General features: G+C 44.2%; 1 protein-coding gene across 3 annotated transcripts in view; it reads right to left on the reverse strand.

Moving 5' to 3' along the window:
- The window catches only part of LARS2 (leucyl-tRNA synthetase 2, mitochondrial), a 173,316-nt gene extending 151,799 nt beyond the window's left edge, over positions 1-21,517 (reverse strand). The window contains exons 1-3 of one of the 3 annotated variants that reach the window (XM_056520569.1): positions 21,430-21,517; positions 12,243-12,481; positions 10,259-10,387 (exon numbers count right to left, since the gene is read on the reverse strand). In XM_056520569.1, coding sequence (XP_056376544.1) covers positions 10,259-10,387; positions 12,243-12,455 — 342 coding nt within the window. In that variant the 5' untranslated portion in view covers positions 12,456-12,481; positions 21,430-21,517. Of the gene's footprint in view, positions 1-10,258; positions 10,388-12,242; positions 12,482-21,082; positions 21,227-21,348; positions 21,401-21,429 lie in introns of those variants that run through there. The other 2 variants (XM_056520568.1, XM_056520567.1) reach the window with 2 other exon arrangements.
- Positions 21,518-22,941: the final 1,424 nt, after the last annotated feature.

Below are 22,941 nucleotides of genomic sequence, written 5' to 3' on the forward strand. Positions count from 1 at the left end.
GACAGCGGCAATCTTAATTTAAGATTAATAGCCAGCAATAGGTTAATAGCCAGCTTCAGCTACAGGTATCAGGTATGTCTAATTAAGTAGGTTTTATTGTAAATATTAAAGGGGTACACCGGTGGAAAATAAATGTTTTCAAATCAACTGGTGCCAGAAAGTTAAATAGATTTGTAAATTACTTCTATTTAAAAAATTTAATCCTTCAAGTACTTATCAGCTGCTTTATGGTCCAGAGGAAATTGTGTAGTTCTTTCCAGTCTTACCACAGTGCTCTCTGCTGACACCTCTGTCCATGTCAGCAACTGTACAGAGTAGGAGACGTTTGCTATGGGGATTTGCTTCTACTCTGGACAGTTGCTGACACAGACAGAGATGGCAGCAGAGAGCACTGTGGTTGACTGAAAAGAACTATACAACTTCCTCTGGAGCATACAGCAGCTGCTGCCTGATAGCTTAAGATTTTTAAATAGAAGTAATTTACAAGTATTACAAGTATTTACAAATACTTTCTGGCACATTTGTTTTCCATCGGAGTACCCCTTTAAGTGGCTATCCACTGTAAATTAATTCAGTTTAATCATTTACAATTAGTCCACTATTTTATCTTGGGTATAATATTAAAGGGGTTTATTGGATGAGTAAAAAAGGGTCTGATTTTCTCATACACAAATACTTTAGAGCCATTCTTGACCATAGGTTGCATATGGTAATGTAGCTCAGCTCCATTGAGCTGAACATAACCTAGCTGCAATACTAGGTACGCCCATAAAAAAAAGAAGCACTCAAAAGAGTGCCGCTCTTCTTATGAGCGTACCTAGTATTTTTAAGGTAAAAAGTCAAACCCCTATTCTTATGCTGGACAACCCCTTTAACCAGTTTTTATGAAACTAATAGTAATTTCAAGATGAAAAGTATAATACAAAATCCAGAATGACAAATAATCATAACAATAATAATAATAATGTTCTGATTCATATTATGATAAATTTAGCTTAGAAGTAGGGATCGACCGATATCGTTTTTTTAGGACCAATACCGATAATCGTTGGAGGTTAGGGCCGATTGGCGATAACTTATACTGATATTCCGGTATAAATTATCGGCTATATATCCCCCCGCGACACCGCTGCAGGTCATTGATTTAAAGCGGGCGCTTTAAATCAATGAACTACAGTGGCTTTTGCGGTTCCATAGACCGCCGCCACAGCGGTTGCGGTGCGGGCGGTGCAGGGGGCGGGGCATTATAGGCAAGGTAATTGCCGATACCAATAATGCCCAAAATCGTGATTATCGTCCGATAATATCGGCCAAACCAATAATCAGTCGATCCCTACTTAGAAGAAATGGAAATGCAGCGATTGTTTAGTTCTTTGTGTTCTGGAAATTTTACTGTTTAATAGGGACCATATGAGAACTATTAATTATTGGCTTGTTAGGACTGCGATAATACAAAAGGAAGTGTAAATCCCTTACCTAGCTGACCATGCCAGCAAAGATTATGAAATGAAGCAATTTCTTAATTTTTTTCTGGCTCTTAGGAAGAATAACAAAATAAAGCTATTTCTATTTTGTTAAATCCCACTTCACCAAAGCAGCTTAAGGGCCCCAGTAAAGTCTCTGAGCTTCTTAATCCCCATCAAATATGATTGAAATTCAAGAATGGAAAGATAATATATTGGACAAGAGCAAAGCTCATTGATTATTCCATATAGTTCTATCATCTTCAACACTGCTGCTTAATACATATGAAAACAGGAGGACGTCTTTGAGAATATTAACACATTCCTTATTACAGTAATTGCTTTCAATTCCTCAAGAATTCACCTACGCTTCACTAAAGGTCCAGTTAGGTATATGTAGAAGACTTGAATTAAATTGTAGTACCCAATAAAATAAAAAAAAACTGCTGGGAAAACATCCTCAAATTTCCCTTTCAATTTACATTCATTTAGCCGTCCGGTTCCTTACATGACAGTGCGCTCAGCTTATCACCGACCGAGGCGGGACATCGCTGTGGCCGGTGATAAGTTGATGGTAGTCAGGGCCGTTTGAAGGAATTTGGGGGCCCCAAGCAAAATGGACACGGAGCCCCCCCCCCCCCCCCCCCTTGATGTTCACGCATGTCACGCTCTAGGGCCGGCATCAGGACGTAGCAACGCCGGCCCTTGAATGCTGGGAGTGTGACGTGAACGAACGTCTATACAAGGCCCCCACATTAGGTGCAGCACAGTTCCCCCACATTAGGTGCGGCACAGTCCCCCCCCCCCCCACGTTAGGTGCGGCACAGTTCCCCCCACGTTAGGTGCGGCACAGTTCCCCCCACGTTAAGTGCGGCACAGTTCCCCCCACGTTAGGTGCGGCAAAGTTCCCCCCACGTTAGGTGCGGCAAAGTTCCCCCCACATTAGGTGCGGCAGAGTTCTCCCCACATTAGGCTAGCAGTGTTCCCCCACATTAGGTGCAGCATAGTTCCCCCACATTAGGCAGTAAAGTTCCCCACATTAGGTGCAGTATAGTTCCCCACATTAGGTGCAGTATAGTTCTCCCCACATTAGGTGCAGTATAGTTCTCCCCACATTAGGTGCAGTATAGTTCTCCCCACATTAGGTGCAGTATAGCTCTCCCCACATTAGGTGCAGTATAGTTCTCCCCACATTAGGTGCAGTATAGTTCTCCCCACATTAGGTGCAGTATAGTTCTCCCCACATTAGGTGCAGTATAGTTCTCCCCACATTAGATGCAGTATAGTTCTCCACATTAGGTGCAGTATAGTTCTCCACATTAGGTTGGCAGTATAGTTTACCCCACATTAGGTGCAGTATAGTTCTCCACATTAAGTTGGCAGTATAGTTTACCCCACATTAGGTGCAGTATAGTTCCCTCCACATTAGGTTGGCAGTATAGTTTACCCCACATTAGGTGCAGAATAGTCCCCCCACATTAGGTGTAGTATGTTCCCCCACAGACATACAGCTTCCAGCCACACAGTGTATGGCTGGAGGCTGTGTGCCTGTTTACCGCCCTACTTCAGTGTTCTGACCACTGCTCCTTTTGTCTGACCACCATAGCAGTAGGTCCCGGGACTGGAGGAGTGGTGGTCGGAGCACTGAAGCTGATGTGCCGCTGGTCACTTACCATGCAGGCCAGTGCATGTCCTGTTCGCTGCTCCGCTCCTCCGCGTTGCTTTCCAATGGGCGCACGGACGGGACGGGGTAATTGCCCCGTTTCCCCCCCCTGGATCTGCCACTGCATGCATTATATACACACTGTATACATTACATACAGTACATGCATGCTTCATACACACACAACATACTGTACACATTACATACTGTACATGCATGCTTCATGCACAAACACACTGTACACATTACATACTGTACATGCATCATACACACACATACTGTACACATTACATACTGTACATGCATCATACACACACACTGTACACATTACATACCGTACATGCATCATACACACACATACTGTACACATTACATACTGTACATGCATCACACACACAACATACTGTACACATTACATACTGTACATGCATCACACACACAACATACTGTACACATTACATACTGTACATGCATCATACACATACTGTACACATTACATACTGTACATGCTTCATACACACACAACATACTGTACACATTACATACTGTACATGCATCATACATACTGTACACATTACATACTGTACATGCACCATACACACACATACTGTACATCCATCATACACACACAACATACTGTACACATTACATACTGTACATGCATCATACACACACACACTGTACACATTACATACTATACATGCATCATACACACACATACTGTACACATTACATACTATACATGCATCATACAAACACAATACACTGTACACATTACATACTATACATGTATCATACACACACATACTGTACACATTACATACTATGCATGCTTCATACACACACACATACTGTACACATTACATACTATACATGCATCATACACAAACACACTGTGTACATTACATACTATACATGCTTCATACACACATACTGTACACATTACATACTATACATGCATCATACACACACACACTGTACACATTACATACTATACATGCTTTATACACACACAGATAGAATAGATCAGTGTTTCCCAACTAGGATGCCTACAGAGGTTGCAAAACTACAACTCCCAGCATGCTGGGCAGTATACAGGTTCATATCAAATACCGATTTTTTTTTTTAAATGTTGGGGTTTGTGTGAACACTACATTTAGCTCTCACTACCTCCTATGCTCCACTTGTGGCCATGCTTTATTATTACTGAAGAAAAATATATCAACCTGGAAATGGATACTCCAAACTTTATAAACTTCCCAGAGGAGGGCAATTCAAAGACTTAAGCATTATAGATTTTTTTGGTTTGCCTAGTGAAACCAACAATGAAACTGGAGTTTTTATTTTTATTCTATTTACTTAAAGTTGGAGCAGTAATGCTATTATCACATCCAAAATCTATTGATTATAAAACAATTACTACAAGAGGTCCTTACACAGACCTTACAAAATAAATAAAGAAGAAAAAAAGTCTACCTAAGGCATACTAGGCTTTTTTTTTACCAAAGTATTATTTTTGGCATTTTCTGCTCTGAAGTAGTTTCTTTGGACCCTGGACATTAGAAGGAAGTGTCACATTAGAAGTAGCTTTCAGTAAGCTAATCCCTTCTACTATATGGTATGAAAAAAGATTAGCCGTTGTCCTGGGGTATGGGCCAGCCAGAAATAATACCAGGTAAAAACTCTGTCAATGACACAGGTTACTGGTTAATTGTTGTTCATAAGGAACAGGTAAAAGTCTTCTTAAATAATGTTCATATACAAAGAATGGGTGACTACCCTTTAGGAGTAATAACATAAAATATAACTTTTATTATTAAAGTTAAAAGGTAGCAACACAAAAGTAAATAAGTACAATGAAAATAGTCAATGGGGGAGATCTATCATTGAGTTTACCCCTTTTTCTTGTGTATATTTTTGCTCAAAAATTTGCGCATTGACTTTCATTGCGTCTTTTTTGATAAAGCAAAAAGCAAGTACCGTATATACTCGAGTATAAGCCGAGTTTTTCAGCACGATTTTTCGTGCTAAAAACAACCCCCTCGGCTTATACTCGAGTGAGCTCTCAGCCCTCAGTGGTCTTCAACCTGAGGCCCTCCAGATGTTTCAAAACTACAACTCCCAGGATGCCTGGACAGCCCGGGCCTTCGTCATCGTCCAGCCCCCCATCCCCCCTTTAGTTTTGTTCGGGTGAGCTGGTCCGGGCCATCTGTGCTGCAGGACCGTCCGGTGGGGAGGGATAGTCGTTCCGGGCTGTCCATCTTCACCGGGGGGCCTCTTCTCCGCCCCCGGAATAATGATGTTGCCTTGACGACGACGCAAGGCAACATCATTATTTCAGGGCCGGGCGCGAAGTGCGGAGAAGAGGCCCCCCCGGTGAAGATGGACAGCCCGGAACGACTATCCCTCCCCACCGGACGGTCCTGCAGCACAGATGGCCAGGACCAGCTCACCCGAACGTCCCGCCGAGCGGAGGCGAGTACAAAACTAAAGGGGGGCTGGATGATGACGAAGGCCCGGGCAGTGGTCTTCAACCTGCGGACCTCCAGATGTTTCAAAACTACAACTCCCAACATGCCCGGACAGCCATCGGCTGGGAGTTGTAGTTTTGGAACATCTGGAGGTCCGCAGATTTAAGATCACTGTTAAATCAGACATTGACAAGCGGTGATGATGAAGGGGGTGGTGTGGGATGATGACAGGGTAATGATGAAGGGGGGGATGATGAAGGGGGATTATGACAGGGTAATGATGAAGGGGGGGATGATGACAGGGTAATGATGAGGGGGGGGGTGATGACAGGGTAATGATGAAGGGGGAATGATGACAGGGTAATGATGAAGGGGGGGATGATGAAGGGGGGATGATGACAGGGTAATGATGAAGGGGGGGATGATGACAGGGTGATTATGATGACAGTGTTAATGACGGGGGTCTGGATGAAGACAGGGGGGATTATGTATTTCCCACCCTAGGCTTATACTCGAGTCAATAACTTTTCCTGGGTTTTTGGGGTGAAATTAGGGGCCTCGGCTTATATTCGGGTCAGCTTATACTCGAGTATATACGGTAGTCAATTTTTTCTGTATTGTGAAATGTATTTTACAGTGGATACTATTTTATGTGCGTTTTTTTGTTTAGACGCATTTTTTTTGCGCAAATGTACCTCTGGCTCCGTCCCCGGCGACGTGCGGCATACGCCGGTACCTGCGGCCTTCCTCTCCTCCTGGGCCCTCCAGCCTCCCGGACACCTCCGGACCTGCCTTTAGGCTGCGCTCCCGGTCAGGGACCCCTGCACCTCCCCGGGTGTTCCACACTATGAGGGTGCCGCTGGCGGACCCTCCGCTAACTCCTGTGGCCGGCTGCTTCACTGATTCCGGAGCCCCGGCAGTGACTTCCGGTCTGGCGTGCGGCCCGGAAGTGAGACCTCTCCTGCAGACGGAGGCCGGGGCGGACGTGGTGCGGGGCCCGAAGATTGCTGAGCCTGCCCTCACCCAGGTGCGGGCCCCTGCTGAAGCGCAGCCTCACCTCCCTGCATCGGCTGCACTCCCTGCTGTGGCCCCCTTTCCCTCTCACTAACCTCAGGTCCCCCTGGACCCTCCACATAAAGGGTCTCTGGTCGCCTCACCACCATCCTGGGCTCCTTCAGTTTTTTATTTTCTGGTGTTCATAATTTGACACTATACGTGCTTGTTTGAGTATAAGAGGGTTTGACTATTCTCTCCATGACACAGACTGCATTGACCATCTCCAGCATATACATCTAATTACAACTTGCTGAGATCTCTGTCTCCACCTCTACCAATCCCTCCCCTTCCCTCCTCTTTTTTTGCTTTATCCTGTGCACATTAACGCCAAGGAGGGAACGTCACCGTGGTCGAGGCCATCCTATTAAGGAGATGGGTCCCTCGAAAGGCAGTGCCATGGTGGGCTACAGCTGTTAGGGTGGGCACATACACCTTCCCCCGCCATTCAATTTTTTCCACTTAAACCTTGTGGACTATATTGAGTATACTGTGCGAGTCACAAACCATTATCACTCACAGGAGGGTAGACCGATATATCTAGCCCTTTCTACTCTTATCTATACACCTCTACTAGAAATCTGTACTATAATGTATAGGTAGCGCCAGTTTACACTTTATCTCAGTACATTTCACCCTCTTTCATTGCATTCTGACTACATGTATACACATTGACTATTTCCGTTGTGCTTATTTACTTTTGTGATGGTACCTTTTAACTTTAATAATAAAAGTTATATTCTATAAGTTATTACTCCTAAAGGGTAGTCACCCATTCTTTGTATATAATAATTTTTATGATTGGCAATCCACTACCTTGGGACTTGTACCATGTCAGTTTGCGGATAAGGAGTACTGAAACCGTCCTTATTTTTCAAATAATGTTCACTCTTACATTTTACAAATCACTACATTCCCAGATCTACAAATCATTATTTCCACAGTTATATTTTACATAACTAGAACAACGCTAGCACTAACTCTTATCCTGTATGTAGGACTTCCCTGTAGATAAATTACCCTCTGTATATAGGACCCCCCCTGTAGGTAGTTTGCCCCCTGTAAATAGGCCCCCACCCCTTAAGGTAGCTTGCCCCCTATAGGTAGAAATCTCCTGTAGGTAGCTTGCCCCCTATAGGCAAGACCCATCTGTAGGTAGTTTTCCCCCTGAAGGTAAAAACCCCCTATAGGTAGGATCCCCCCTGTAGGTAGCTTGCCCACTAAAAGTAGGACACTCCTGTAAGTAGCTTGTCCATAATAGGTTTGACCCCCTCCCCTGTAGGCCGATTGACACTTGTATACAGGACCGCCCTGTACGAAGTTAGTTCCCTGTATGTAGCTTGCCCCCTGTAAGTGAGACTCCCCTGTACATAAGATGCCACTGTATGTAGGACAACACTGTAGGTAGTTTGCCACCTGTATGTAGGACCCCCATGTAGGTAGTTTGCCCCTGTATGCTGACAGCACTTATTTGCACTCTGTCTGTGGCCCCATTCTCAGTAGAAACCGAACTACCTCGTTCTCCTGTGCCCATGTGCAGGCAGGACGGCTTCGCTGACAGTAAAATGGTATCCTATTGATCAGCATGTGACGATACAAATCAATTTGCTTTCTCTACTGCGTCTGTACTACTTGCTTGAGCGAAGTGTAACGCTATTGGGAAATCAGAGTGATGTTTATCCTAACATATGTCATCTTATGGACCGTAAAACAATCCACCCTCCATTTTCCCAAGCGTGGGAGAATTGAGGAGGGAGTACAGTATATAAGTAAGTGTTGCCAGCTTTGCAGCACACCGGTTGAAAAACGCTGACTTAGGAGGAAATTTTCAGTCGCCATGGTGACCTGGCGCCCTGCAATAATAGACATACACTTAAAAAAATGCTGTTCAGGAGGTCTATAAATATTACACATTGGATTTTCCTGGAGGATCATAAATCAAAAACGTATTTAATACACCACTGTGCAGAGTGCTTTTGCATTGTGACAGATTGGTTCTGGAACTACTGCTCCTATACTGTTCCAGTCATGTGTTAGGGGTCTTAGAGCACACAGTCATCCCCAGCACAGCAGGAAGTAATGAGATATAAAGGGCCAAGCAATTTACAGCCTGGGCTTCTAGTCTAAATAGCCAAGGACAGAAGATGAACAAAGTAAGAGAGATTTATATTTACAAAAATGTAGGGCAGAATTTTATCTGCAACAGCAGGTTATTTTATTAATGAATATATATTTTTTGCCACCATCTCTAAATGTGAGGATTGAGAATTTATAAAGCTGTACTAAAGCTCCTTTGGTTAGCCCCTTTCAGTACTACATATAAAAATTAGTCTTTTCGCCCACACACTTATTATTTGCATATTTGTATTCAGTAAAAACATTCAGTGAGAACAGTCACTTTCTTTTTATAACTAAACCCCACTGGCTTTCATAGAAGCAGCTAGGTAAATGTGTAGGAAATGTAGTAATGGTATAGAATTGTAACACTGGAAAGTGAGTTTATTTCCAGGGCAAAAATGATAAGTGATCAACAACCCTGTGGTTCCAAATTATTAGTAGTAGCCAAGTTCAGGACGTACTTTTTGGCAAAGAGTCACAAAAAAAAAGGTATTTAAATTTAACCCTTTCTTGCCCTACCTCTGAGAGCCTTTTTATAGGGCTGCAGGGGAAACCCTTTTACACACTCTTGTAGCCAGACCCAATATCTATAATTCAAACCGTCATCTGCGCATGATTTAAGTGGTCCACCCCTGAAACATCACGTCCTTGGATGTAGCTATGGTTGTGAAGATCTGACAAGGGGCTCTGTAAAATGGACTTTACTTTTGACTTTTTAAGCTATTATCCTTATTGCACTGAAAAAAAGGACAGGGCATCTAAGGTATTTCCTAAAAAGAAATGCCACAAAACAGTCCCTGGGGCCTTTGATGAAACTGTCAGTCTTGGTAACTATGATGTTTTGATGAGAGAAAACCCGGAGTCCTATCCCTTTTAGGTCTTATAGATGGTGAAATCATTACTGAGCCTCTTTCTCGTGTCCGTGAGGAAGCATTTTCTCATACAGGTATATCCAAATGCGCCAATATTTTATGAAGTTGTACAGTTTTATAAAATCATATTAAATACGAAGTTTCATTAAAGGGGTACTCCTGCGCATAGACATATTATCCCCTATCCAAAGGATAGGGGATAAGATGCCTCATCGCGGGAGTCCCGCCGCTGGGGACCCCCGTGATCTTGCACGCAGCAGCTGTCACGCCCCCTCCCATAGACTTGCATTGAGGGGCGGAGTGTGACATCACACGGGGACAGAGGCATGACGTCACACGCCGCCGGCCCCGTGGTCGCCGGTAATCAGACCCGGAGCGAACATGCTCCGGGGACTGATTTTAACTCGGGTGCTGCGTGCAAGATCCCGGGGGTCCCCAGCGGCGGGACTCCCGCGATCAAGCATCTTATCCCCTATCCTTTGGATAGGGGATGAGATGTCTAAGCGCCGGAGTACCCCTTTAAGTTAAAATCTCAAAAAATTGTGTCGTTATTTCAAAAAGAATCTAATTGTAAGGAAATATAAAAACATCTGTCATAATATGGCTTTCCTAAGTTACCTGCATGCCTCGCATCCTCTGAAAGCGGGCAACTGTGTCGCTAAGTGTGTAAACCCGCACGTGGCCCATGTGCAGTTTCCCAGATGGATATGGAAACATTGATAAGACATAAAACTTTGGTTTTGATCTCTGCAAAATGAAAATAAAAATTGTCATCTCTCAGTGCAACAACATACTTGGGATAATATAATCCACCATTATAAACTGTCGCCACTATTGTTTCATTCACATTTGTGCATTATAACAAGCCTTTTCCTTTCCCATTGCTATTTGTAATAGGCAGAGAAGAAATAATGTACTTCAACAAAAGAAGCTAATGATGAGCGCGGCTGCCTTCTTTTTATCTCCCATGGGACTGTAAATTCATTCTTAATTTTACTTTATGCTCATTATGTAAGTACAGAGATAGGATTGTAAACTATGGGACAATATGCTTTTATTGCAAAAACTAGGGCTGGCAATATAAGAAAAATCTCCTTTATTTTTTTTTACATAAGGGTATCACCAGCATAACTATCCAACAAGGTATACTTTTATCTGAAGTGTCCCTTAAGTTTTATGTGTGGCTCTCACTTAGAAAATGGACTATTCTGTAAAACAGTATATCTTGTGAAACAGTTATGCATGCCATTCCCTTATGTAAAAGGACTGGGCCCGAGAAACAATCTCCCTCTGTCTGCTCCCATCATTTCTTATTTTCACTCTTTTGCTTTTTGATCTGTATTTTTATCAGTACTGTTCTGGGGTAGATGGCACATTTTGGTGTTTTTTTTAGTGTTTTTTATTTTTTTATTCCATGTTTTCTGAGATGAGAGATGACCAAAAAATATGCAACAATTTTTTGGGAAATCCCAGCCCACTTTTGCAAAAAGAAACTGCCCTTTGGAAATCCAGTTTCTATAATTCCTATTAGGGTATGGGAAGATAATAAATTGGAAGCTAACAAAAAAGAGTAAGCTAAAAAGATAGGCTCTCTCCAGTAATAAAAGAGGATTGCAAGGGGTCTCATCTTGAGAGCATCATATAAAATAAAATAAAAACACGTCAAACAGAAAAGTGTTGACAATAAAGTGTAGCTGGAAAGTTGATCAGAGACAAACAAGGTAAATATTAGGGGTCAACCCTAAAATTTCTGCTTTGTATATTACTTTCTACTGCTGCAGTGTTTAGATATTTTGGACATTAATCCGCGCCCTGGCAAAACGGTATATCTTCCATATGGAAAAAGTGGCATGTCACTTATCAACATGCATTTCAAGTACCGTACATGAAAGAAAAAGTACCACCTGTGAAGGATCACACACATTTTTGTTGTGTATTCTTTTGCAATACAAGTCATAAATATGTCCATATGAACAAAACCGAAATGAGTCTCGTTTTAAAGCCATTACCTGGGTCTTAAACATTGATGACCTCTCCTAAGGATGAGCCGGTAATATCATATTAGTGAGGGTCTGACTCTTGGTACCCCAACCCATCTTAGGGTATGTTCACCCTACGGAGTGTGAACGGAATCTCCGCTCGCAGAATTCAGCGGAGATTCAGCCTGGCAGCCGGTGTCGGTGGAAGGACGGCGCGGCACTGCGCCGTCACCATTGACGGCTATGCAGTGCTCACGGACTTCCGCGCAAAGAATGAACATGTTCTTTCTTTGCGCGGAACTATTTCAGCGGCGGAATTGTCCGCCGCTGAAATTCCACAGTGTGAATGGGTCTCGTGGAAGACCCATTCACACATATCTTACCGTTCTCTGTGCGGACTTTTACTCGTGGAATTCAGCGGGGATTCCGCAGTGTGAACATACCCTTAAGAGGCCATGGTGCTTGAGAAGATCACTGCAGTCTCTTCACTGTTTGCATTTAATTGTGGTACATGCCAGATTTTTTTGTTTCCAATTCATTGAAATGGACAGAGTTCCAAGGCCGCTCTAAATAAGAAGTAATAAGAAATGTAGGATAATAAAAGTGTATATGCATATACTTACATCTAATTCATTGATTGATGTAAAGTTGTCTTTTATCTTCTGGTGCCAAAATGTTTCCACCTTTTTTCTATTTTCTATTCCATATACTTTCTCCCACTGTCCCGTCTCACTGTAAATGGTTCTTGCAATTCCATGACTTAAAACTTGAGGCCAGTTCTTGGGCAGTGCATTTAGCCTTCTCTTCAGACAACTACTGCAAAATCCAAGTGCCATTGCAGCAGGACCCACATAGAAAACCCCTACATAAATATTACAAATTTATATTATAACACATATATAGGCAACAGTGTGAGGCTACATATTTGTGCTTTACAACATACTGTAAACCATATTTATTTAAGCATATAGTTACACTGGGTATACAACATATTTGCATTCTTCCATACCAATGTATAAATGGAAAGATGTATTATTTTCAATATACTTTGTGTTTCAGATGTTTACTATTTTTAAGAGATTTGATTGCTGTCAGTGAATGAGAATGGTATTTTAATTCAAAGGCAGCAAACCCCTTAAAGGAGTACTCCAGTGCCGCAACACTTATCCTCTATGCAAAGCATAGGGGATAAGTGTCTGTTCGTGGGTCGGAGGGTAGTGTCCGAGGGCTAGGACCCTTGCAATCTCCTGCAAGGCACCCTGACAGTCCCATGAACGGGGCGTGTCAATCCCTGCACGAAGCTGCGGACGACACACCGCCTCCATGTATCTCTATGGGAGAGCCGCAGATACTGCGTTCGATAACTGTGACTCTCCTATAGCTACACAGGGAGGGGGCGTGTCTGCCGACGCTTCTTGCAGGGGTCAAAACGCCTCGTACCTTAGGACTGCTGGGGTGTGTCCCTGTGGTCAGAACACCCCCCCACACACACACACACGTACGCGATCAGACACTTATCCCCTATCCTTTGGATAGGGAATAAGTGTTCCTGCACCCAAGTACACCTTTAAAGATGTCTCTGGGTGGAGAACCCCTTTAAAATCCAGTCCTTTATCAATTTTATCCATTCTAGATGATGATCTAATAACTTGGTCTCCAGGCTGTCACACTGTACCAAATAGATTCGGCTCTTAGAATATTATCTAGACTGGATTGAATTGTGGCAATTTCACAGCAGAAATCAAGACTAAGTATGTAAAGTTTGCTGATTGAATATATACAAGAGTGGCTATATAACAAAAAAAAGAAACACATTTTTCGAAAGATGAACAGTGAAAGGGACAGAGGTGGGAGACCCCATCAATTATAATCCCTGTAGCAAAATGTCATATTGTGAAATGGGAATAACTCTGCCGCTCCTCCCCAGATGTCGCTGTTCCTGTTTTTACCCCACCTCAGCCAGTGATTTGTTGAGCAGGCACTACCTACAGGAAGCACAGGGACCTGCACCATGCACTTTTACAGCAGTAGAGGGGGACCGACAGATAAGTATATTTGTTAAATGTTATTATCACATCTTGAGTAATTAAATATATTTAAAAAAAATTACCGAACAACCTTTAAACAGGGCTAAGAAGGCAACATAGGTGATAAAGATATAAAACAAAGTGGCCCAAATATTTCAAATGCTAGGGCTGCATGCTGAATTGGTCAGCACAACATTTTTGAAATGTTCAGCACCTCAAAGAAAACCTATTTTACTTTAAGTTGCAGTTTCAGTCAACTAATAACATTTGCTTTTGTTATTTTGTAAATCCATATTCTCCTTAGAATTTTCCGAAGTAAACAGAAACTAACGTTAAAGTTATCATGCCCCTTAACCATGTGCGGCCAGATAACATTGTACAGATGTCCATGCTCTCCGTTTGGCTACTCTTCTGTAATAGAAATATGTGCTTCCAAGCTGTCCAGGCACAATAATATTGCAGCATTTCCTATTTGCCTTCCTTTTTGACTTTCCCTTAATAAACTCGCCATAGCTTTCATAATGTTTATGTGACAGATACAGAAGCAGGCTTGTGTATGACCAAGGTGCTAAGCATGGTACTGGCATCTTCGCCACTGGCATGGTACTTACACACAGACTTCTTATATAAGAACAGCAGGACAAAGTCTTAGTTGGCTGAAGAGACCCTCCCAATATTGGCTAACACATCAAACCCATAGGGCAACATTCTGGGCATTGCTGACAGTAGCATAGTGGCTGCTTGTATGGTAAATGGAACTGGAAGAAAGGGGGTATTGGAGTTTATATCCAGATTAGTAATGGTTGCTATATGAATGTGATAGATAAACCAACCTCTAGCATCACTGATGTATCAAATGCTGAATTTTTTAACTATTTTTACTTGCAGCCAGATGCTACTTTAAAGACTTTGGTGAAACAAAAAATGTTTTGCATTGAATTTGGTGTATTTTAGCTTAGCACTGTTGCTTGCAGGACTGGGTCCTGAGTTCAAATCCCATCAAGGACAGTGATGACAATATCTGTACAGTGGTGCTGTATTATATAAATAAAGGGTGAAAAAAGTCTTTAAAAAAAAAAAAAACAATCTTCTATAAACTTTTACAAAAATGTTAAAATTGCTAAAAGTTTATTATTATTATTTTTAACATTTTTTAACAATCCAAAAGGTTATCTGCCATCAATTTCTCATAGCAGAGGAAAGCAGAATCTAACTGTACTCAATGAAACCTTGGTTTATACAATGTACCAGTGGCTTGCATAAGTATTCACCCCCTGGAACTTTTTGCACATTATGTTACTGATACAAACTGGAATTCATATAGGCTCAAATACCATTCAACACAACATTTATAGTACAGGGTGGGCCATTTCTATGGATACACCTTAATACAATGGGAATGGTTGGTGATATTAACTTCCTGTTTGTGGCACATAAGTATATGTGAGGGGGGGGGGGGAACTTTTCAAGATGGGTGGTGACCATGGCTGCCATTTTGAGGTCGGCCCTTTTAAATCCAACTTTTGGTTTTTTTTCAATAGGAAGAGGGTCATGTGACACATCAAACTTATTGGGAATTTCACAAGAAAAACAATGATGTGCTTGGTTTTAACGTAACTTTATTCTTTCATGAGTTATTTACAAGTTTCTGACCACTTATAAAATGTGTTCAATGTGCTGCCCATTGTGTTGGATTGTCAATGCAACCCTCTTCTCCCACTCTTCACACACTGATAGCAACACCGCAGGAGAAATGCTAGCACATGCTTCCAGTATCCGTAGTTTCAGGTGCTGCACATCTCGTATCTTCACAGCATAGAAAATTGCCTTCAGATGACCCCAAAGATAAAAGTCTAAGGGGTCAGATCGGGAGACCTTGGGGGCCATTCAACTGGCCCACGACGACCAATCCACTTTCCAGGAAACTGTTCATCTAGGAATGCTCGGACCTGATACCCATAATGGGGTGGTGCACCATCTTGGTGGAAAAACTCAGGGAACATGCCAGCTTCAGTGCATAAAGAGGGAAACACATCATCATGTAGCAATTTCACATATCCAGTGGCCTTGAGGTTTCCATTGATGAAGAATGGCCCCTTTAGACTTTTATTTTTGGGGTCATCTGAAGGCAATAGTCTATGCTGTGAAGATATGAGATGTGCAGCACCTAGAAACGACGGATACTGGAAGCCTGTGCTAGCATTTCTCCTGCGGTGTTGCTATCAGTGTGTAAAGAGTGGGAGAAGAGGGTTGCATTGACAATCCAACACAATGGGCAGAACATTGAATACATTTTATAAGTGGTCAGAAACTTGTAAATAACTCATGAAAGAATAAAGTTACATTGAAACCAAGCACATCATTGTTTTTCTTGTGAAATTCCCAATAAGTTTGATGTGTCACATGACCCTCTTCCTATTGAAAAAACAAAAGTTGGATTCAAAATGTCTGACTTCAAAATGGCCGCAATGGTCACCACCCATCTTGAAAAGTTTCCCCCCTCACATATACTAACGTGCCACAAACAGGAAGTTAATATCACAAACCATTCCCATTTTATTAAGGTGTATCCATATAAATGGCCCACCCTGTGCTTTAACCCTTTCGTATCGTTGGAAGGGGTGACCGTAATCAGAGTTGAATTGTGACGTTATCCCACTCCCTACTGTGCCTCAGCTAATAGCCTGCAGCAGCTAGGCTATTGCCCTTTAGTAATTTAGTAAAACCTCTTAACCCCTTAAGGACCAGGCCAATTTTTGCTTTTGCACTTTCGTTTTTTCCTACTCCCCTTCTAAAAACTCTTAATTTTTTTTCAACAGCATTTTTTTTACAAGCATGCCATCCACCATGCAATTTAATTAACATTATGTTTTAGTTTAGACATTTACACGCACCGCAGTGCCACATATGATTATGTTTATTTTTAATTAGATTATTCTATTAATAAAAATGGGAAAAAGGGGTGATTCAAACTTTTATTAGGGGAGAGGCATATTCACATTTACTAACTTTTTTATCTATTTATTTATTTTTTTAAAGGAGATGTCCGGTGCAGACTTTTTCTATTCCATCCTGCCCGGGCTCCAAAAAAAGACAAACAAACTTTCGCTTACCTTCCTACGTTCCCCCGAAGCTCCGCAAAAGCTGATCAATTGGCCGGGCTGTCTACTTACTACTTCCCTTAGCCCGGTATGTCGCACGGCACTTCAGCCTATCACGGGCCGCAGTGATGTCCAGCCTCGGCCGATCAGCTGTTGCGGAGCTCCGAGGGAACGTAGGAAGGTAAGTGAAAGTTTGTTTTGTCTTTTTTTGCAGCCCAGACAGGATGGAATAGAAAAAGTCTGCACCGGACATCTCCTTTAAAGGGGTATTCCAGTATTTTTTCTATTTGACTATGCTACAGGGGCTGTAAAGTTAGTGTAGTTCATAATATAGTGTCTGTACCTGTGTGTGACGGTTTTCTCACAATTCTTCTGTGATTTTCACCCCACTATTTATTTTTACCAGCATACAAAATGACTGTTGTCTCAGATTTTTCACAGGTTGCAATGCGGCCGAGACCTGACTCACTAGTCAGCTGATGACAGGGAGCCTGTCTGCTTCAATGGGTGGAGGGATCAATCTGCAACTAATGCAACAGCTGTAGGCACCCTGATTGAAAACCGCAGGTCTTTTGTTTCAATGGGTGGGGTGAGTGATGTGGGGGGGGGGGGGAGCCAAGTGAAGCCTGTGTGCGCTTTGCTTGTGCTTGGGCACTGCGCACACAGTGCCCCCCTCCCCCTGCGGCGTAGCGAGTAAGTCGCAGGCCGAAAATGGTGCCCTGCCGGAGAACTTGCAGTGGAAGCTGTGCCGGATTCCCAAGCCTGCTTGCATAAGGTACTGTACCCTTTCCACCCCTCTGCTACCCCTTCTTATCCCTGTCCATCCTCTACCCCGTCACCCATGTCCACCCCCCCCTGTCACCCATGTCAACCCTCCTGTCATCCATGTCCACCCCCCTTTCCATTCCTGTCACCCATGTTCACCCCCCTTATTCACCCCTCAGTCTACCCCGTCACCCATGTTTACACCCCCGTCCACCCTGCAGTCTACCCCCTGTCACCCATGACCACCCCTCTATTAACCCCTCTGTCCCTTTGCCACCTGTCACCCCTCTTTTATCCCCTTGTCATCCTTGTCCACCCCCTGTCTCCTATGCCCTCCCCCCCCCATTTCCTGTGTCCACCCTTCTGTCATCCATGTCCACCTTGGCCACCCCTGTGTCACCCCTGTCCATTCCCCTGTCACCCATGTTCAACCCCCATCCACCACTCTGAACACCCACCAGTCTACCCCTATCACCCATGTCCACCCCCTATTCACCCCTATGACCCCCTGTCACCCCTGCTGTCTCCCATGCCCACCTTGGCCACCCCTCTGTCACCCATGTTCACCCCCATGTCCACCCCTCTGACCACCCCCCAGTCTACACCTCTGTCACATGTCCACGCCCCTATTCACCTATCTATCACTCCTGTCCACCCCTCTTTTACCTCTTTGTCCACCCCTCTGACCCCCCGTCTCCAATGTCCTGTCATCCATGTCCACCTTAGCCACCACCCTATCCACCCCTCTGTCACCCTTGTCCATCCCCCTGTCACCCATGTTTGCCCCCCATTGTCCACCCCTCTGACCACTTCCTGGTCACCCATGTCCACCCCCTATTCACCCCTTTGTCCCCCCTCTGTTACCACCTTATCACACCTGTCCAACCCTGTCACCCCCTACACCCCCGTCACCCATGTACACTCTTCTACACCTGTCACCCATGTACACCCCTCTACACCCATCTGTTACCCGATGTCACCGATGTACACTCTTCTACACCCCTCTGTCACCCATGTACTCCCCTCTACACCCCTTATATTTATTAATTTATTAATAACGGGCTAAAACAGGTTAAAATGGGTAATGTAAAAATCCCATAGACTATAATGGGATTTTGTAACGGACGTTAGGGACTTTGTAACGGCCGTTTAACAGACGATTTTTATAACAGACGTTTATAACTGATTAATTTTTATAGTGTGCAAGCAGCCTTACATTGCAACTTCATTGATGAAATGTTCTGTTTGCTTAATTCTTTTTTAAAAAAAATCACATTATATGGAAATCAAATTTATCAACCCATGGGGGTCTGGATATGTTGACACACTTAAAATCAAAGTGGAAAACCACACTACATGCTGATCCAACTTTTATGTAATGTCCTAAAAACAAGTCAAAATGAGGCTCCCTACAACGCCTGGGCATTCTCCAGATGAGGTGGCGGATGGTCTCCTGAGAGATGTCTTCCCAGACCTGGACTAAAGCATCTGCCAACTCCTGGACAGTCTGTGGTGCAACGTGGCATTGGTGGATGGAGCGAGACATGATGTCCCAGATGTGCTCAATCGGATTCAGGTCTGGGGAACGGGTGGGCCAGTCCATAGCATCACTACCTTCCTCTTGCAGGAACTGCTGACACACTCCAGCCATATGAGGTCTAGCATTGTCTTCCATTAGAAGGAACCCAGGGCCAACCGCATCAGCATATGGTCTGACAAGGGGTTTGGGGATCTCGGTACCTACTGGCACTCAGGCTACCTCTGGCAAGCACATGGAGCGCTGTGCTGCCCCCCAAAGAAATGCCACCCACCACTGACCCACCGCCAAACTGGTCCTGCTGGATGTTGCAGGCAGCAGAACGTTCTCTATGGCGTCTCCAGACTCTGTTACATGTGCTCAGTGTGAGCCTGCTTTCATCTGTGAAGAGCACAGGGTGCCAGTGCCGAATTTGCCAATCTTGGTGTTCTCTGGCAAATGCAAAACATTCTGCATGGTGTTGAGCTTTAAGCACAACCCCCCCACCTGTAGAGGTCAGGCCCTCATACCACCCTCATGGAGTCTGTTTCTGACCATTGCACATTTGTGGCCTGCTGGAGGTCATTTTGCAGGGCTCTGACAGTGCTCCTCCTTGCACAAAGGCGGAGGTAGCGGTCCAGCTGCTGGGTTGTTGCCCTCTTACGGCCTCCTCCACATCTCCTGATCTACTGGCCTGTCTCCTTGTAGTGCCTCCATGCTCTGGACACTACGCTGACAGACACAGCAAACCATGTGCCACCCTGGATGAGCTGCACTACCTCAGTCATTTGTGTGGGTTGTAGACTCCCTATCCTGCTACCACTAGAGTGAAAGCACCGCCAGCATTCAAAAGTGACCAAACATCAGCCAGGAAGCATAGGAACTGAGAAGTGGTCTGTGGTCACCACCTGCAGAACCACTCCTGTATTAGGGTGTCTTGCTAATTGCCTATAATTTCCACCTGTTGTCTGTTCCATTTGCACAACAGCATGTGAAATTGATTGTCAATCAGTGTTGCTTCCTGAGTGGACAGTGTGATTTCACAGAAGTGTGATTGAGTTACATTGTGTTGTTTAAGTGTTCCCTTTATTTTTTTGAGCAGTGTATGTAAGGGGTTAATGGGTGTTTTTTAAATTTCTTTTTTTTACACTAAGTCCCCTTAGAGGATTTTTTAGGTGGAATCAGTAGATTCATCATACAGATCAATGTGGTTCGATAGAACCACATTGATTTGTGTGCTCTGCGCTGGATTGATAAAGCCTGGCTCAGCCAGGGTCTATCAATCTCAGAGCCGGGAACTGGACGGAAGGAGAGGTAAGCCCTCCAGCTACCTCAGCAGTGAATCGACCCCAACCCCCCCCCCCCCCCCCAATCACGCGGGGGGGGGGGCGATTAACAAAGGGGTTAATTTACATTTATTGGAGTAGGGCTTTCCTGCTGTCCTCTCAGCTGATCGGGACCCTGCGATTTCACCAAGGGTGTCTCGTACAGCACAGCTGAGTAGCCAGGAACAAAATTTACCACATTTAGACACCGATTAACATAGGCGATATCCGGCTTTAGCCCTGGGTCCCAGTTGCTGCTAGGCTTTGGCACTTGAGCAGCTCAACCCTGCCTCCTTGACACTTGGAGGCAGTTTGGCAATCACCATCAGCTTAAGGAGAGGTACAGTTTACTTTCATACCCTAATACAGTGTTTCGCAACCAGTGTGCCTCCACCTGTTGCAAAACTACAACTCCCAGCATGCCCAGATAGCCAAAGGCTGGTTGTTGTAATTTTGCAACAGCTGGAGGCACCCTGGTTGGGAAACAACACACTAGCAGTTATCCAATGGTGCCTACAGCTCTTAGCAGCAAATACAGCTGGCAGATTCCGCTTAAGTGACTGTTTTGTGACACTTTTCTAGGACTGTGAAGCCCACCCACTTTACTAAGCTGTAGGAAGTCACATATATATATATATATATATATATATATATATATATATATATATATATACATACACACACACACAAATCTGGGTATTGAGGAGTAATTTCTAATACATTGATAACCTGTCAGTGGAGGGTCTATGTCTATGGTGTTAACTCTCAGCACCATTCATTGCCCTCTTCTAGGTCACCGGTTCCAATGGATTTTGCTGTGACCTTCCTTGCGGTCTAAGCTCCAGGAAAGGTGTAAGCAGGTCCCAAAACTGATTTCACCTCATATGCCCCTCCACATAGCACAGGGTTAACGGGGTGGTGCCTAACATTCTGTGACTTGTAGTTCCACAAAGAACAGGAGGCATACAGCACAGTGTACACACGCTTCCCCGTACCCGGTGCTGACTGTGCAGGCAGCCCAGAGGTCACCATGTATCCACACCACTGCTGGCACACGCTCCACTCACATGTCCTACCTCAGGAGATGCTAGTTCTTGGTGTGGGAAAGGACCTTTGATGATGTCATGATCATGTGATCAGTCACATGTGAGGGAGGAGTCTAGGCTTTGTTACCGGAGAAGCATTTTCTTGGGTGATGTAGTGAGAAGGGCATACTGATGGAGATATGTTACAGGCACTACACATCTCTGAAGCCCTCGGGTCATATACACACAGCTGTGCAGTCTCTGGTCATATACACACAGCTCTGCTATCTCTGGGTCATATACACAGCTCTGCTATCTCTGGGTCATATACACAGCTCTGCTATCTCTGGGTCATACACACAGCTCTGCAGTCTCTGGGCCATATACACACAGCTCTGCAGTCTCTGGTCATATACACACAGCTCTGCAGTCTCTGGTCATATACACACAGCTCTGCAGTCTCTGGTCATATACACACAGCTCTGCAGTCTCTGGTCATATACACAGTTCTACTATCTCTGGTCATATACACACAGCTGTGCAGTCTCTGGTCATATACACACAGCTCTGCAGTCTCTGGTCATATACACACAGCTCTGCAGTCTGGTCATATACACACAGCTCTGCAGTCTCTGGTCATATACACACAGCTCTGCTGTCTCTGGGCCATATACACACAGCTCTGCAGTCTCTGGTCATATACACACAGCTCTGCAGTCTCTGGGCCATATACACACAGCTCTGCTGTCTCTGGGCCATATACACAAAGCTCTGCTGTCTCTGGTCATATACACACAGCTCTGCAGTCTCTGGTCATATACACAGCTCTACTATCTCTGGTCATATACACACAGCTCTGCAGTCTCTGGACATATACACACAGCTCTGCTATCTCTAGGTCATATACACAGCTCTGCTGTCTCTGGGCCATATACACACAGCTCTGCAGTCTCTGGACATATACACACAGCTCTGCTATCTCTGGGTCATACACACAGCTCTGCAGTCTCTGGGCCATATACACACAGCTCTGCAGTCTCTGGTCATATACACACAGCTCTGCAGTCTCTGGTCATATACACACAGCTCTGCAGTCTCTGGTCATATACACAGCTCTACTATCTCTGGTCATATACACACAGCTGTGCAGTCTCTGGTCATATACACACAGCTCTGCAGTCTCTGGTCATATACACACAGCTCTGCAGTCTCTGGTCATATACACACAGCTCTGCAGTCTCTGGTCATATACACACAGCTCTGCAGTCTGGTCATATACACACAGCTCTGCAGTCTCTGGTCATATACACACAGCTGTGCAGTCTCTGGTCACATACACACAGCTCTGCTATCTCTGGGTCATATACACAGCTCTGCTATCTCTGGGTCATACACACAGCTCTGCAGTCTCTGGGCCATATACACACAGCTCTGCAGTCTCTGGTCATATACACACAGCTCTGCAGTCTCTGGTCATATACACACAGCTCTGCAGTCTCTGGTCATATACACAGCTCTACTATCTCTGGTCATATACACACAGCTGTGCAGTCTCTGGTCATA

The sequence above is a fragment of the Hyla sarda genome, chromosome 5 (genome assembly GCF_029499605.1).
Source record: "Hyla sarda isolate aHylSar1 chromosome 5, aHylSar1.hap1, whole genome shotgun sequence".
In the NCBI taxonomy this organism is placed as follows: Eukaryota; Metazoa; Chordata; class Amphibia; order Anura; family Hylidae; genus Hyla; species Hyla sarda.